The 17,099-nt window shown below is 44.4% G+C and overlaps 1 protein-coding gene across 3 annotated transcripts in view; it reads right to left on the reverse strand.

Annotated features, from left to right (window-relative positions):
• The window catches only part of RFX3 (regulatory factor X3), a 254,481-nt gene that overhangs the window by 19,033 nt on the left and 218,349 nt on the right, over window positions 1-17,099 (reverse strand). For all 3 annotated transcript variants that reach the window (XM_048850512.2, XM_048850510.2, XM_048850513.2), the window contains 4 exons: window positions 9,686-9,807; window positions 7,658-7,770; window positions 6,693-6,808; window positions 6,040-6,194 (listed from right to left, as the gene is read on the reverse strand). In XM_048850512.2, coding sequence (XP_048706469.1) covers window positions 6,040-6,194; window positions 6,693-6,808; window positions 7,658-7,770; window positions 9,686-9,807 — 506 coding nt within the window. The remainder of the gene's footprint in view (window positions 1-6,039; window positions 6,195-6,692; window positions 6,809-7,657; window positions 7,771-9,685; window positions 9,808-17,099) is intronic.

The raw sequence follows: 17,099 nt of genomic DNA on the forward strand, positions 1-17,099 counted from the left end.
TAGGAATGGATATGGAGTCTAGTGGGTAATGGTGGTGGTGTGCCCAAGTGGTGAAATGCTTCCATTTTGTCTGATAGCAGGTTCTAGAAGATGGCCTTCTGCTGTGCGTGAGGATGTCATGCACTAGGGTGGAGCATGGCTCTGTCTACTTGCGAGCCCGATCCAAATACCACGTTGTGAGGTGCAGCAGGCATGTGTTGGGGTTTCAGAATCATCCCTGCACCTGTGTGAGGAGATCTGGGTGGGTGTGGAGGCAGATCAGGGGAGGCGAGGGATGAGCAGGGAGATGGAGGAGGTCCATGAACCAGTATTAGCAAGGCCAAAAGGGGACCATCAATATGACCTTCGCTTGATCCCACTGAATCTTGTGCAGGACTTGCGGGAGTAGGGGAATGTGCGGAAAGGCATAGTGGACTTCATTGTCTAGGGCAGGAGAAGGGCATTGCCCTGTGAGTCTGGCCCCAATGCCCATCTGGAGCAGAAGAGGGGGAGTTTGCAGTTCTCACTGGTCACAAAGAGTTCCCAGCACAGGGTGCACCACCAGCAGAAGACAGAGCATCATGTGGGATCATGTAGTTCCTACTCATGGGTCGCATAGAAAAACCTGCTGAGTGTGTTCGCTAGGGAGTTGCTGGCACCCAGAAGATACAAGGCTTGTAGTATCACTTCGTGCTTGATGCACCCTTTTCAGAGTTGGAGGCCTCTGCACATAGAGAGAGTGACTTGTCACTGCCTTGCTTGTTGATATATACAACTGTTGCCATGTTGTGGGACAGCAGTTGAATGTGATATGATCTTATGAGAGAGAGGAATGCCTGACAGGTAAGACGGGCAACTCTCAGTTCCAGAATGTTGATGTGCATCTTGGCCTCTCTCGGTATCCAGAGGCCGTGGGCCATGTGACTAGACAGGTGGACGCCCCAACCAGTGAGGGAGGCCTCTCTGGTGAGAGTGGTGCAGAGAGCGGGAGGTGTAAAACAGGGTGCCGACCAAGACTTTGGACAGGTTGGTCCACCACATGAAGGAGTCGAGGACGAACCAGTGGAGCAGGACAGACTTGTTCAAGCAGTCTGTCTGTGGTTTGTAGATCAACCTGAGCTACAGTTGAAGGCAGCATATATGGAGGCAGGCATGGGGTGTTATGGAGATGCAGGCCGCCATGTGGCCAAGGAGGGAAAGACATTGGTGGATACAGGTGTGCGGTTTGTGGCATAATGTTGCGATGAGAGAGGTGAGGATGGCAAACGGGTCTGCCGGGAGGAAAGCTCGGCTCACGAGAGCGTCCAGGAATGCCCCAATAAAGGTGATCCATTGGGTAGGGATGAGGACTGGCTTTTCCCTGCTGATACAAATGCCCATGTTGGCGAGGAGATTGCAAAGGGTCTGTATACCGGAAGGGAGGTGGTTGCGTGACATCACAACGAGGAACAGTCATCAAGATAGGGAAACACGGAGTGGCCAAGGCGTCGCATGTGGGCTGCGATGATGGCAAAGACTTTTGTGAATACACAAGGTGCAGTGGCAATGCCAAAGGGGAGGACACAAAACTGAGAATGGGAATGAGCAACCCGTAAAATGGAGACATTTCCAATGAGCCAGGTGAATGTCTATGTGGAAATATGGCATTTTTCATATTGAGAGCTGCAAACCAGGCTCCGTGAGGGAGGGAAGGGATAAGGAGGGAAAATGTGACCATCCAGAACTTGAATTTTCGTATGAACCTGTTGAGTAACTGGAGGTCCAGAATGGGGCAGCAGCTGCCTCTTTTTTTCAGAATAAGGAAATACAGGGAATTAAAGCGGCAGCCCTAGTAATGGAGGGGGTTGTGCTCTCTGGCACCCTTTCGGAGAAGGGTGCCTGCTTCCTCTCAGAGGAGATCTGAGTGGGAAGGATCTCCAGGAGAGTGCGATGAGGGGGGAATCAGAGGACTTCTATAGAGTACCCCTGGTGAATGATGTCAAGCATCGAGCGGTCTGTGGTGATCTTGTCCCAGTTGTGGGCAAACAGGCAAGACGGCCCCCAAGGGTAACATGGGGCAGCATGAGAGGGATAGGAGGAGGTTCAGATGAGGGAGTCAAAATGGGTGTTTTGACTGATGTTGTGGGAAGGTTGAGGGGGCAGAAGCGGTAGCAGCAGAGTAATGTAGTTGTTGAGAGCACTGATGATGTCGGGACGATGCCTGTTGTTGTTGGAAGTAGGGGTAGAAGGAGGTGTTGGGGCAGGGCAAAAGGACAACTTCTGCTGCCTGCAGGTCGGGGCCCAGGTGTATATGGTGAGTGACTGCAGAGCGGGGTGGGAATCACTGAGAGCGCAGAGGGATTTATCCGTCTTGTCACTAAAGCTTTTGGTTGTCAAAGGAGAGGTCCTCAAAAGTGGATGGTGCTTTGCCTTATGCTCCTTCCGGGGCTTCTTGGGAGCTGGGGCAGCCGGGTCGACACACAACTCTTCACCTGATCTAGCTCAGGGAGGCAATGCTGTGTTTCAGGGCAGTGCCCATCGGGGAGCTGCCCTTATGCCCATGTCCATGCTTCTTATGTTCATGGTCTGGCTTCTGTGGCAGTACTTATGGCTCTGTTGCATTGGAGCAAGACAGAGGGGCACTTACTAGTGGTGACAGATGCCATTCCGATGGATCTGCCAGTTTCGGATCAGACTGCACACATGGGCGCATAGCCTCCTCCATTAGAAATGTACAGAGGCAAAGTTCTTTAGCTTCTCAATTTCGGAGCGGGAATGATCGGCAGAAGGAACAGCCAGTGACAACGTGGGCTTCGCCAAGGCAGTAAAGGCACAGTTGGTGCTCGTCGCTCACAGCAAAGGAGCGTGGGTTTCAAAGCTGGCTTGCCAGGGCACAATCCCCGGAAGCGGGGGGTGGGAGGGATCTGTCCGACGGGGGAAGAAATCCAACAGGGATCCTAACTAATTATGAGTCTTACAAGCTACTATATACAACTATAAACAACTATATACACTGAAAAAATGGACAAGCAGTTCTCTTAGCAAGGCTAAGAGCACTGAGGAACAGGCGTTCTGACTCTAGCCATGTGGCGATAAAAGGGAACTGGAGCAGTGTTGACCTGCATGGCCTCTGATAACCCTGGATGCGAGCACGCGAACAATGCACAACACACATGCAGGTCAATGGACGCTACTACTGCAAAACTGTTCCAGCTTTGGCGCATGTCACGGATGCACACCCATGTCTGGAATCCATATAGGGACCACCACTCAAAGAAGAACTTGTACTTGTTGAGACAATCACTACCCCTTTTTGCTCTCAGCTTCCACTCTTACTCTTGAATGATGCTTTTTCCAGGAAGCCATTAGCAAGTCATCTTCACCCATCTCTGTTCTTATGGGGCCAGCCATATAAACCCAAATTTCCCTGAATCCTGTATTTAGCCTACTGTGGTGAGTGGAAGACATTTCCTCAACCTCTGAAGCAGGTAATAAACTACTGCTGCTCCCACTACTGCTGTTTTTGCATTGGCATTTTGTATCCTGTACTTGAGACTCATTCCAGAGTGCACTGTGCTAAAGGACTAAATCTGGATTAAATTTAGGGATTTTTATTGAGCTAAATGGACTTTGTGACAGAACGGTACCTTTTAGTTGCTGAATTAAAGGGTCACTGTAAAAGGGCGAGGGGGATTTTAACTCTCACTAATGCAGAATGGCAGGGGTGGAGGATGGGGAATTTGGGGAAGTGGGCCTACTTATGTGCCGTCACTCCTGCAAAAGATCAGTATGGGAGAAACAGGCTAGGCAACTACTCCTGAAGATCCAGAAAAGAAAGTGGATCAAACATCTGCCCTCTAAAGATATTTGAAGAGATGAGGGTATGGATGGGAACCCACCAGGATACCATAAAAGATAGAAAGAGGCTTGTTGGTAGGAAGTGATCCTTGGATTAAAAGATATTTCTATCAAGCATCATCCAAACAACAGGAATCCCACATACAGCATACATAATCATCCAAATCTAACTAATGGTATGTTCATCCATTACTGCATTTCATTCCTAATGGAAATCCTTTGTCAGTAATGACAAACAGAATGAAGAGGACCCAAACATATATGCACTTATCAGCACTGGACATATATGCTTCATCAATGAAGAATTTTTTGAAATTCTGTACAGACACTGCTCCATCTAGCTCATGAAGTAAATTGAGAGTAGGCAGGAAGATGTCATAGCTAATAAGCTAATTTACAAAACTTCTCTGGGGACTACCAGTCAATGCAGAGGAAGCAAGTGAAAGGTTAAGGGAAAAAGCAGGATCTGGTACATAAATCAGTAAGCATATATACACACATTAAAATATTCCATGATAACTTCACTTACGCAATACATTTTTTAAAATCAGAAACTACTTTGTGTGGATGGAATGGAAGACTATTTTAATAGCTCATTTCTCCTTCATTCAAACCTCAATTCAATTTGTCAACTTTAATTGAAATTTTTTTGAATATTTGTTTGAGCTGGACTGAATTCACTTGAAAATAAGATTCTACCTATTTACATTAAACAGAAAAATAAACTCCACCATAAACATAGGCCAAAGCCAATTAGTTTAAGTATGTAGACAAAGGTTGCTTATTTAATCTCTGTATTTAAAAAGGATAATCATTCAGCATTTCTTCTTCTCTTTTCTATTTCATTAATAAAAGGGTCAAATACAACTGCAATCCACCAATATCTTAATCTTTGCCTTTTTAACTATAAAATTTAATTAAAAAATTGTCTTAATATATGGTTGGCATTTGGACTTTTGGATTCACAAAGCTAAAATTTCTTGTACCACAAGTACTGTACTGTACTGTGTATAGTGACGTTCCACTCTGTTTCATTAATAAGTGAAGGTCAGTAGCATGTTCTTACAAAGGTGTAGGTGTAATTTTTTTCTGACCTGTCTGTAACTGGAATCATTAGTAGCAGTTGTATTGACACCAACAGAAAATAGCTTTGTTAGTTACAAGGCTATCTGAGGCACCATCTCCTTTAAATATTAATCCAATTTAACTATGAAATGACTATTGTTTGGTTCATGAAGCGAACACAATGCATATGTAGTTATATGGATTTTACCTGTACAATATCATTAATTATTATTGTTAATGGAAGATATATTCATAATATTTAGCATGACATACATGACATAATAAATACTTTATAAAGGAATTCAACTTTGCTGGAAACCAAGTGAATTAGTTTTCTGTTAAAAGCAGTCTTAAAATTCACTACCTGAGCAATTACGGATTCCAATAATTTTAGCTTTGAAAAGAAAACTGTACTCCTGAGTAAAACAATTTGATAATGGTTGGCTGGCCAAGGTATTATACTACAATCAGTCACTGAGTCTATCAGGTCGGACATAGAACAAAAAATGTGATAGCCTGGAAAAACGAATAAGGCTAAAAATGTTTGACTTTGCACTACACCATTTTAATAGTAAAATGTAACATTAAAATTCATAACCTACTGACTTTAGTAACCTCCTGATCAACCAACAACAACTGTTTAGTTGTCCAGAAACGAAAGCATACAGCATATACATAATTTTTATTAGCTATTTAGAGGCTAATGTAAAGCCTAACCCAAAGCCTACTAAAATAACTGGAAAACTCTGAATGATATCAGTGGACTCTGGCTCAGACCCATAGTGTGTTGGAGTCTATCATGTAGACTAGAGTCAGAGTACAAAGGAACAACATTTTTGATACTAAAGTATAATAAAATAAATAATATACAATGACAAAAGCATCTTTTTTTTAGGAAAATATATCCTGAAAACTTCTGGAAGCCTGTTTTTATCCTTTTATAAATGTGGTGAAATCATCAATCCCCTTTTCTTTAAATACAATGCATACACCTACTGCTACCTTTCTACACTATAAAGCTAAGAGTGACCACATATACTGCTCCTGTAGCCTTCAAAATCACTCCCAAAGGTTTCCTGGGAGGTATTGTAGGCATAAGATCACCAGACCAAAAAAAAAAAAAAAATCCTTACAAGACGTCATCTGTGTTCAACTTACTAGGAATAGGTCTAAGGACGTCAGGAATGAGAATCTCCACCAAAGCCTGGTACATCACATGGTCACAGTTACACATCCATTTCAGAACAGTCTCATTTTTGCACAGAGTAATCAGCTTTGCTTTCGGAAGTCGACTTTCTATTTCACTCAGATTGCTGGTGTGAACAAATGTATCAAATGAATAAATGAAAATGCATATACATGCAGATAGGAAAACAATGGACTTTAAAATATTTTATTTAATAAAACATTATACATGTCTGAACCACACCCAACAGCACTGTGCACCTTGTGTCATATGAGATTGAAAAATGGCCTTCAAATTTCTGCTACAGCACATAACTTATGCAGAGGTATGATAAGAATGGTCCTTTTATCTCAAAAAAGATTGAATACAATGTTATGAAAAGATACCTCTACTGTAGTGATCCAAACCAAATAAAATGGTAGATATACATATACAATCATTTCAAAAAAGCAATTTGTGGTAAACACTAGTTAGAGTGGACAAACATTTTAGACAGCATTAATTTAACCTCGTAAATTAATGATAGCAAGTTAGGTTTCCAGTTCGTAGTAAAACTATACTTCTATTTGATTTTACATCTGCAATTAAATGATGATAATAACCAGTAAAAGAGACATTTACTGACCTCGGTTCACTAATAGCAGTGCCATCAGCTTGAGTGGAGGGAGAATAGCGCCAGAAAGTTTGCCACAATTTTTCTATCAGGCTAAACTGAAGGTTCACTACAACATCCAATATTGCCTGGGGGGGGGAAAAAAAAGGCAAGTGCAGGTGGTCTTCTACCTAAATTTTCGTTAGCAGGGTATGTTATGACAACATTTATATACTGGCTATATTTTGCATAATTAGGAGGAATAGTGGTGAAATGTATATTTCTATTTTAACCAGTGATCAGAGTATATATCCAGTATGTGCAGAGAGATACACTAATAGAAGTATAAGTGGATATGAGACAAAAAAGAGAAGGTCTGCCCTAAACAAACATATTTGATGAATTCACATAAGCAAAACTTCTAAAATAGCTAAAAAATCAAGGGAGACAAGGTAAATTTGCCATGACTACTTCTGCACTGAAGGTTCATATATCTTTTCCATTTCACATCATTTGAAATAGTTGTAACAGCCACAGAAATATTCCAGATGAAATATGGCTTAAAGCTCTCATCTCAGGAAACTTGTTTTTGTAATACTTGAAAAAAAATATTTGTTTCTTAATGTAAAAAATAGAAATGATTAATTGAATTAGATTTATACTCCCACAGCAAAACCAAAATATTGCATGCAAAATCTGAAATCTAATTTCTCAAATCTGACAGAAATATCAAGATCAAACTTTTTAAAAACAAACTAATTTTCATTCTCAATATTCTATAAAATATACTAATATTGGCTATTCTTACAAAACGAGAGACTCCAGAAAAATCTTATTGTAAAATTTCCCTTAGAACTGAATAAGCAAACTGCTTTTTAGACAAGTTAGACTCTCTCAGGCTGTAATATGTTTTGTATAGTCATATTGCATTGAGAGTGTTTGACTTCTCATGAAAGAATCAAAGGTAAAACAGTGTATATGAAATACATCCTTCTTACCTCACAGTGCTCTCTATAAAGACTCTGCAGTGATTTGATATCCTCAAACGTAGTACCATCTGGCAAAGAAGATATTTCAACTTCTCCAAACTCTGGAAGTACTCGAGATGCATCTGTTTCCATGACAACATAATGGAAGAAAGCTATTGTAAATAGTACCAATTACAGTTTAATTAGGAAAACCTTTAAGAATGATACAAAGAAATAAATTCTAAAAGGGATAGTACCCAAAGAACAAACACGTCCTTATTTTTATAAATAGCAATAAAAAATTATCAACACAAAATTTTAAACGCACTATTTTTTTAAGTACAAGATATATTATACTACAGGATATATAACATGCTAAAATGAAGTTATGTATATCCTACATGTCTGTACATCAAAGGCAAGCACTAAGGTATTTCAGTCTACAAGATATTTTCAGTAAAGCACAGAATAAAGTACAATATGTGAGTTTATAGCATATTCACATTGACTAGGTTTTATTTTGCACTATTGAACAGCTTTAGTACATTCAGTAGTATATTTGTCAGAGTATTCAGCGTTTACATTTGGAATTTAATGGACTTTAATGCATACCTAATGCATACTTTGAGTATGCTGCATAAAAAAAAAAAGTGTGTGACCAGTTAAGTGTGTTTCAAAAACACTTACCACTGGTCTAAATATACTCCCACTGAAGTCAGTGGGAGCCAAGGTAGGCCAATGGTGAGTGCTTTTAAAATCCCAGTTTATGAACCTAACGCTAAGTGTGCAATTATGTAATGGCATGTTCAAAACAGGTGGTTATATATGCAAATAGTTATTAAATTACCACTGCTGTGTGCACATATATGATTTATATGCTCACCTGTGGTAAATGCCTCATGAACTGATGTATGCACAAATTGCACATTTTTGAGCATGTAGACCTTGGACCACAAGTTTTCAAATTTTGGTCCTTTCAGTCTACAGTAGTATAGATTATATCATTTAAAAATATAGCATACATGGCCATATTTCCAAATGGTAATGGCTACATTGCAATTGCAAAGCTTGAATGTAACCCCATTTTACACACACATTCAGGAGCGAAGCATACAATGGATGTGAGCACAAATATTAAGGCATCAGTTTTAAGTCTGACTGTAAATTTGACACACAATACATACAGTAAATTGTGTTGCAGTATATGTTTACAAGTATAGTGCAAATATAGATTTTGCACAACTTTTCTTCTATACGTACATGAGGTATGTGAAATGTTGCATAAGCTTCATGATGTAGAGCATATAGTTTCTGTATATAACTTCTGGGCAGTGTTCCCTCTAATTTTTCCCATGCATATGCAGAATGAATTTTTGTTATTTGCAACAATATGGAGGTGATGTGTGACACGTGTGACACATCACCTCCATATTAGTGCACATAACAAAATTCATGTGGTGGGGGTGGGGCCGAGGAGTTTGGAGTGTGGGATGGGGGCTCAGTGCTGGGACAGAGGATTGCGGTGCAGTGGGTGAGGGCTCCAGGGTGGGGCTGGGGCTAAGGGGCTCAGGGCTGGGGCAGAGGGTTGGGGTGAGGAGGGGGAAGGTGGAAGGCCTCCGGCTGGGGGTGCAGGCTCTGGGGTGGGGCTGGGGATGAGGGGTTTGGGGTGCAGGCTGCTTGGGGGCTGCGGCGGGGAGAGAGGACTCCCCCAAGCTCTCTCTCCCTGCAGCAGCACCTGAGCTGGGGGTGGGAGGGGAGGCACCTCTCCCACAACCATGGCAGGTCTGTGCCGGGGCTCGGTTGGGGCCAGGGCGCCTCTCCCCCAGCCACCGCAAGTCCGGGGCTGGTCCATCCTGGGGGAGAGGCACCTCTTCCCACCGCAGCCCTAAGCCCCTGCATGGGGCTTAATAGGCAGCTGTGCAGCTTAGAGGGAATTTAGCTTCTGGGTGCCCCAATATGAATGAAAGCTTTAATGGGACACCCTAAGTCTAGAGAGAATTATGATGATGCCAGATGTTTATTTTTATTTGTACACCAGGATAATGTGCCCTCACATACCCAAAAACTGTTGATGATGTTGACTTTGGGCAATTACAGTTTGCTCAACAGATGTGCCTGTCTGCTGACCACTTCCTGTGAAACCATCTGCAACGCCATCCACTTTCTGCATAGGCTTGTACCTAAAAAATATTGGACACAAAATTAGACAAAATTATCCTTTTATTCAACTCCTCAAAAGTCCACTGTTACACAGTATGATTCTGTCCACTTCAGTTGCTCTGTCCTTAAATAGGATTTCTCCATCTCACAAAAATCTCAATATATAAAAGTTCTTTTCAACTAGATTCTGTGGTTGCTCTCTTCCTCTCAGGAATTAATTCAAATTTAAATTTGGCTGGGGACACTGATTCACTAAAATTATGTTCCGATTGGCCAGCTGGTTGGTCTAGCTGAACTGTGTTCACTGAACAAGGAAGTTGTTCAATATTTCTCTTAATACTTATAATTCAATTTGTGGCTCTCTTACCTTATTTACTATACCATATCCAAACCCTGCAATGAATATGGAATTAATACGTGCCTCATAAGCGTTTCTATGGCTCATCACTATACTATTTGGGCCCAACATACATTAAATAATTTATTTCCTCAATACCCCATGTGGTAGTGAGGGCTTTCTCAGACAGAGACCGAGGCAGGGAGATTAAGGCCAAAATGTGCAAAAATATCAAGGTGGGTAACGTAATCTCTTTTATTGGGCGAGGTAGTATCTGCTGGTGAGAGAGACAAGTTTTTGAGCTACACAAAGCTCTTCTTCAGGTATATTCTGAACTGAATTAATATCTTGGGACTGACATGGCTACAATTACACTACATACAAAAATATCAACTAATTCTGGGTACCTTAATGATCGGCTGCCTAAACTGAGACACCTTAGGCCTGATTTTTTAGAGTCCTTAGCAATTTTATATTTAAAGGACTGTGCAGATATTAACTAATCAATCATCTGAACACCCCATGAAGTAGCTGGGTAAGCATCTTACAGATAGAGAAACAGAAACACAGTAAATCAAACTCAGGAATTTCCTGATGCCCAACCCTATGCTCAGCTCATTCCTTCTGACCATACAACTTTTCTGCAAGAGAGATTGCGCCTCAAATGCTCTGAGTGAATTCAACTGCAATTGTGAGCACTCAGCTCTTCTGAAAACAGGCTCCAGGTGTCTAAAACTGAGCACCCAGAATACGAGGAACACACAATTAATGGTCACCTGTGAAAAGTATGGTTTAAGTTAGTTGCCCTGCATCACATAGGAAGTCTATGGCAGAGTCTGGGATAGAATCCAGTTCTCCAGGATGGCATTTAACTCCTTTAGCTATGATACAATCCTTTTTCTTCCTGCAATCCCCTGTTTCATTCACCACACACCTTCCAACTTCTGCAACAAATAAAGCAGGGAACCTACAAACAACAGCCTCACTCGTTGCACACCCTGGATTCATTCTCTGAACACCAAACATCTTGTGCATTGAATGAGACAGAGAGTCTGTGGAAAAAAAATAGTATGTGATCCTGTAATTAAAGCCTATATAAATAATGTACATAAACAAGGAGGCAGAATTAATATTGCATGGATAATCTTAATTTTTGCATTTCCTAATGTTCAGGCCTTTGCAATCATACCATTCTTTCAATGTAGTTTTTTTGTAGGTAATTTGCTAGGATTTTTTTTAAAAGAAAATTAATTCTGTTATGTGCAAATGTTATGACCTCCCTGTTATCAGCAGGATTTGACTTCTGGATATTCAACACTATGGCACCTATACCACTAAATTGAAAGGATTAACTATAATAGCTGGCAGCAGAAATAGATTGTTCTCCATTGTGCACCAGCCACTTGATGATGGGTAACAAACTCAAATAGTGGATTACAAATTCATGAGTCGGTCCATTTGAAACACTGTATAGTTGAGTGCTTAGATTTGACTGATTCCTTCTAAAGCAGCCTGGCTAAATGGCTGAGAGTTGGGTTGTATTTCCAGCTTGTATAACTCCTCACTGGGGTAGAAGACCTTGCTCAAGAATAAGGGTGGCAAAAGACACAGAACTATTAACTACTAGTCAGTAAAAGAAGTGAGACTTCAATTCAGGGTCTCCTGGTTCGCAGAGGGAGGATCTGTGTTGACTGTGTCCTGTCAAGAAGTGCACTATTTGTGGCATAATTAAGTAAGGCAGTGCATACAGTGTTGGGGATGTTCAGGATTTTTACTCCAAGCCAGGAACAAGCTGTTGTGAGAAAAACACAGATGGAAAATGGTGATTTTGAAAAATTCGTAACTCAACCAAATATGTTTGGATTTATATGGACACTTTGTCTTTGTGGAGCTTAGCTGGAAGTTTTGCAACTAGAGGGAAACGGAAACAAGGTAAACCTGAATATCCTCCACGGAAAGGGAAAGGTGTTAACCTCCTCTGAGGTCTGAATTTTTCCTCTGCAGAACAACAGAAACTGTGTAGGTTTCAGAAGAGTGGCAGAATTCTAGCCTGGGTTTGCTTCATTTGAGGAAAAAACGGTTATCCTACCTTTTTGTAACTGTTGTTCTTTGAGATGTGTTGCTTATGTCTATTCCATTGTAGGTGTGCACATGCCCATGTGTGCGGTCGTCGGAGATTTTTGCTGTAGTGGTATCCAGAGGGTCAGCAGTGGCACCCCCTTGAGTGCCGCACCTATGTGTCAGTATATCAGATGCTGCTGACCCTACGCTCTCTCAGTTCCTTCTTGCTAGCAACTCCGACAAAGGGGCAAGAGGGCGGGTAATGGAATGGACATGAGGAAAACATCTCAAAGAACAACAGTTACGAAAAGATAGGTAACCATTTGTTCTTCTTCGAGTGCTTGCTCATGTCGATTCCATTCTAGGTGTCTCACAAGCAGTGCCAATGGAGATGGGCTTGGAGTTCACAGTCTTGCAGCACTGGTCTGCCGAAGCCAGCATCGTCCTGGGCCTGCTGCGTAAGCGCATAGTGGGACATGAACGTGTGGACAGACGACCAGGTATCAGCTCTACAAATCTCTTGGATCGGCACCTGAGCCATGAGTGCACCTTGACTATCGCCAGTGGAGGCACACTTGCCAGCTTGTAGCAGTATCGGATGCAGGCTGTCATCCAGGATGAAATACTTTGAGCAGACACTACGCAACTTTTCATCCTGTCTGCCACAGCAACAAACAGCTGTGCTGACTTGCAAAACAGCCTTGTCCTGTCAATATAAAAGGCCAGCATCCTCCTGACATCCAGGGTGTGTAACCTGTGTTCTTCGGATTTATGGGGCTTTGGAAAGAAGACTAGTAAGTCTATGTCCTGGCCGGTATGAAACTGGGAAACTACCTTGGGCAGGAACATCGGGTGTGGCCACAACTGCACCTTATCTTTGTAGAATACAGTATAGGGCAGTTCTGAAGAAAGTGCCTTGATCTCAGACACCCTGCGGGCAGACGTAACCACCACCAGGAACAAAAACTTCTAGGGGAGAAGGAGAAGAGAGCGGGAAGCCAGAGGTATGAAGAGAGGCCTCATGAACCTCAACAGCACAAGATTCAAATTGCAGGGAGGGACAGAGTCCTGGATATGAAGGTATAGACACTCCAGATCTTTCAAGAACTGGGCTGTCATGTCATGAGCGAAGACCGACCTGCCTTGGAACAGAGGGTGGAAGGCCAAAATAGCGGACAGGTGGACCCTGATTGATGACAGGAATAAGCCCTGAAGTTTGAGGTGCAGGAGATAATCCAGGATCACCTGCAGCGAGGCCCGCTCGGCCCGGATGCATCGTTCCAAATCCCAGCACGTGAATCTTTTCCACTTGGCCAGGTAAGTAGCTCTGGTGGAGGGCTTTCTGCTACCTAGCAAGACCTGTTGCACCTGGACTGAGCATTCCCACTCTTCTGCATTCAGTCTTGCAGTAGCCATGCCGATAAGTGCAACGCATCCAGGTTCGGGTGCAGAAGCCTGCCATGGTCCTGGGATAGCAGGTCTGGCCAGAGAGGGAGCCACAGCAGGGCGGCTACTGAAAGGTCCATCAGCGTGCCGAACCAGTGCTGATGAGGCTACTCGGGGGCTATCAAGCTAACCTCCACCCTGTCCTGTTTGATCTTCACGAGGAATCTGTGGATCAATGGCACTGGCGGAAAGGCATACATCTGGGCCCCCAACCATGGGAGCAGGAAAGCATCTGACAGGGAACCCCTGTCCATCACCTGGAGTGAACAGAACACGTGGCATTTCCTGTTCTGATGGGACGTAAACAAGTCCACCTGGAGAGTTCCCAACTTTTGGAAGATCATACTGGCCGCCTCCATATGGAGTGACCACTCATGGCGAGACAAGAAGATCTTGCTGAGGCAATCTGCTAGCACATTTCTGGTCTCGGGCAGGTGCGTGGCTACCAGATGAATGACATGCCGCATACATAAGTCCCAAAGGCTAAGAGCTTCTTGGCAAAGGGCCGACTACCTGGCGCCGCCCTGCCTGTTGATGTAATACATCGCGGCGGTATTGTCCTTGCGGACCTGCAGCACCTTGCTGCTCAGGTGGGGCAAGAAAGCCTGACAGGCTAGGTGAACCACTTTTAGCTCCCTGACATTGATATGAAGGGCCATGAAGGGAACTCCCTCCAACTGCAGGCAGGTGTGAGCCGTGGTGTGTGGGTGGCTCTTCACATGGTAGATCAGGTCTGACATAGTCTGAAAACGAACCTTTGGAAGGAAGGTTCTGGCTCGTGTGGAGTTGAGAACTGCCCTGATTAACTCTATTTGTTGGACTGGCCTTAAGATGGATTTTTGATAATTTATTAACAGGCTCAGATCGTGGCAGTTGGAACACACCAGACTGAGGCTCCTCTGTACTTGTTCCCGAGACCTGCACTTGATGAGCCAGTCATTGAGATACATGAAGACCTGGACCCCTTGACGTCTCAGGTAAGCAGCCACTGGCGCCATTCATTTTTTGAAAACCCTTGGAGCTGATGAGAGGCCAAAGAGAAGCACCATAAATTGGAAACGGAGGAAACGTCTGTGACCTTGGAATATGGAAATAAGCATCCTTTAAGTCGAGGGTGGCATACCAGTTTCCCAGATCCAGGGAAGTGACGATGGAGGCCAGGGAGATCATGGGAAACTTCAACTTCTTGAGAGAGCATCACAGGTCCAAAATGGGTCTGAGGCTCCCTTTTGCTTTTGGGATTAGGAAATAATGGGAGTAGAATCTCTTTCCTGTCATGTCCAGAGGGACCTCCTCCACCACCTCCATGTGCAGGAAGTTCTCGACCTCCTGAATGAGGAGTTGCTCATGAGAAGGGTCCCTGAAGAGGGACAAGAAAGAGAGGTGGTAGGAGTGTGGTGTGGCTGAAAACTGCAGGGTTTAGCCTTGAGACACTATCTCCAGCACACAATGGTCCAAGGTGACCCATGACCAGGCCAAACAGTAGGGACGAAGACAGTTGAGGAAAGAACGGGGAGGATCTTTAGAGGTGAGTGGGGTGTTGCTCTCGATCGCACCCTCAAAATGAACACTTCTGGCCCCCGAGGTGCTTTGCCAGGCTGGACTGCGCAGGTGGGCAGAAGGAGGGCGGCGGCTGAAACTAACATCTCTGTCCCTTCTTTTTGTAGACCCAGGATAAGATTGCTAAGGCCTAGGTGGCAGGAGCAGTTGGAACTGCTTTCTTGCAGACTGCAGCGTATGCATGCCCAATGAGCAAAGGGTAGCCCAAGTGTCTTTCAACCCATGCAGCCTCACAACCGTTTGCTCTGAAAAAAGACCGATCCCATCGAATGGGAGGTCTGCATCTCGGATCAAGGTCTGCATCTCTTGGGAGAGGCCAGCAGTCTGAAGCCAAGAGCTGTGCCTCATAACCACTGCCAATTCGACCACCCTAGCCGCTGAGTCAGCCATGTCCCATGCCATTTGGAGGGAGCACTGAGCCGCCATGGTGCCCTCTTCCACCAGGGTGCTGAATTCCTGGGCCAAGTCCTGCAGGAGAGACTCCTTGAACTTACAGAGAGCGTCCCATAAGTTAAATTTTTCTCTTCTTAGGAGGGCTGGCAGCTGAATAAGTTTTCCTCCCAAACAGATCCAATCTTTTGGCCTCTTTATTTTTGGGGGTCGAGCTGGTATGTTCTTGCTTATCCTTTTCATTGACTGCAGAAACCACCAACAAGCCAGGGGCAGGTTGGGTGTAAAGGTACTCAAACCCTTTGGCTGGGACAAAGTATTCCTTTTCATTCCTTTTCAAGGTGGGCGGGATGGATGAGGGAGTTTGCCAGAGGGCTGTGGCAATCTTGAGGACAATGTTATAAACTGGTAGTGTGATACGGGCTGGGGTAGATGCTTACAGGACATTAAACAAGGTGTCCACCTGCTCAGTCATTTCCTCCACCTCTAGGCCCAAATTTTCAGCCATCCTTTGAAGCAGGGCCTAGTGTTCTTTAAAATCATCTGGTGGGCTGGCCCTCAAGGGTCCTGCAACCGCCTCATCTGGGGACGAAGATGGTGACTGTACTGCCGGGGGAGGCATCTTCCCCCTTGGGGGAGGGAGACTTAGGGGTGGGTGCAGTCTCCTCTGGCTTGACCTCCAAGCATGCCTCGTGCACCGAGCCTGGTGCTGTTCGTGCTGCCAGCTGTTGCTCCAAGGCAGTGGCCGATGAGTGGTGTGAAGGGAGCATCGCTATGACTGGCACTCCCCAATAAGGCCACTGCGCTGGCCACTGGCCGTGCTGCCAAGGCGTGCCATTGACGTCGACATGGCATCGGGTGCCCACTCATGCAATGAAGTCTAGGCGAGGGGCTTAACTGTCCTTACAGAGGAATCCCCTTCTGGTGACCACGGTGGAAAGTCAACACTTTAGTCTGTTTGCTGACTGTCGCCATTGGAGACCAGTGCCCAGAGCGAGTGGATCAGTGCCGGTATTGAGGGGACCGGTGCTGGTGCCAGGGAGACTGAAGACATGGCAGAGAGCACTCCCACAGGGCAGGCGACCGGGACCTGCACGTACAGGATGAAAAGCGGGAGGGCGAACAGTACCAGTCGTATGGAGACCAGCATCTCCTTCTAGGCAATCTGCATCGAGACAGCAGGAACTGCAATCGCAGTGCCGATGACAAAGGCGATCCCCAGAGGATCTGGGCTGTGACTCCAGTGATCTGCAGCATGGAGGTGGAGAGCACTTCTTTGCCTCTGGGGACTGGTGGCGCTCCACTGCCCCGAGGGGTCTTAGCAGCTGGCTTGCCCTCATGGGGAGCCTTTGCTGATTCCTACAGCATATACACTTAACAACTATTTAACCCTAACTACTATAAACAAACTATTTACAAGGTCCTAAGGCTCGAAGTCAGTAAAGACAAAAAACCGTTAGACCTTGCTATGCAAGGACAGGCACTCCTACCAACCACCACAGGTGGTAAGAAGGAACT

This window comes from Caretta caretta, chromosome 5 (assembly GCF_965140235.1).
Source record: "Caretta caretta isolate rCarCar2 chromosome 5, rCarCar1.hap1, whole genome shotgun sequence".
NCBI classification, from domain to species: domain Eukaryota; kingdom Metazoa; phylum Chordata; order Testudines; family Cheloniidae; genus Caretta; species Caretta caretta.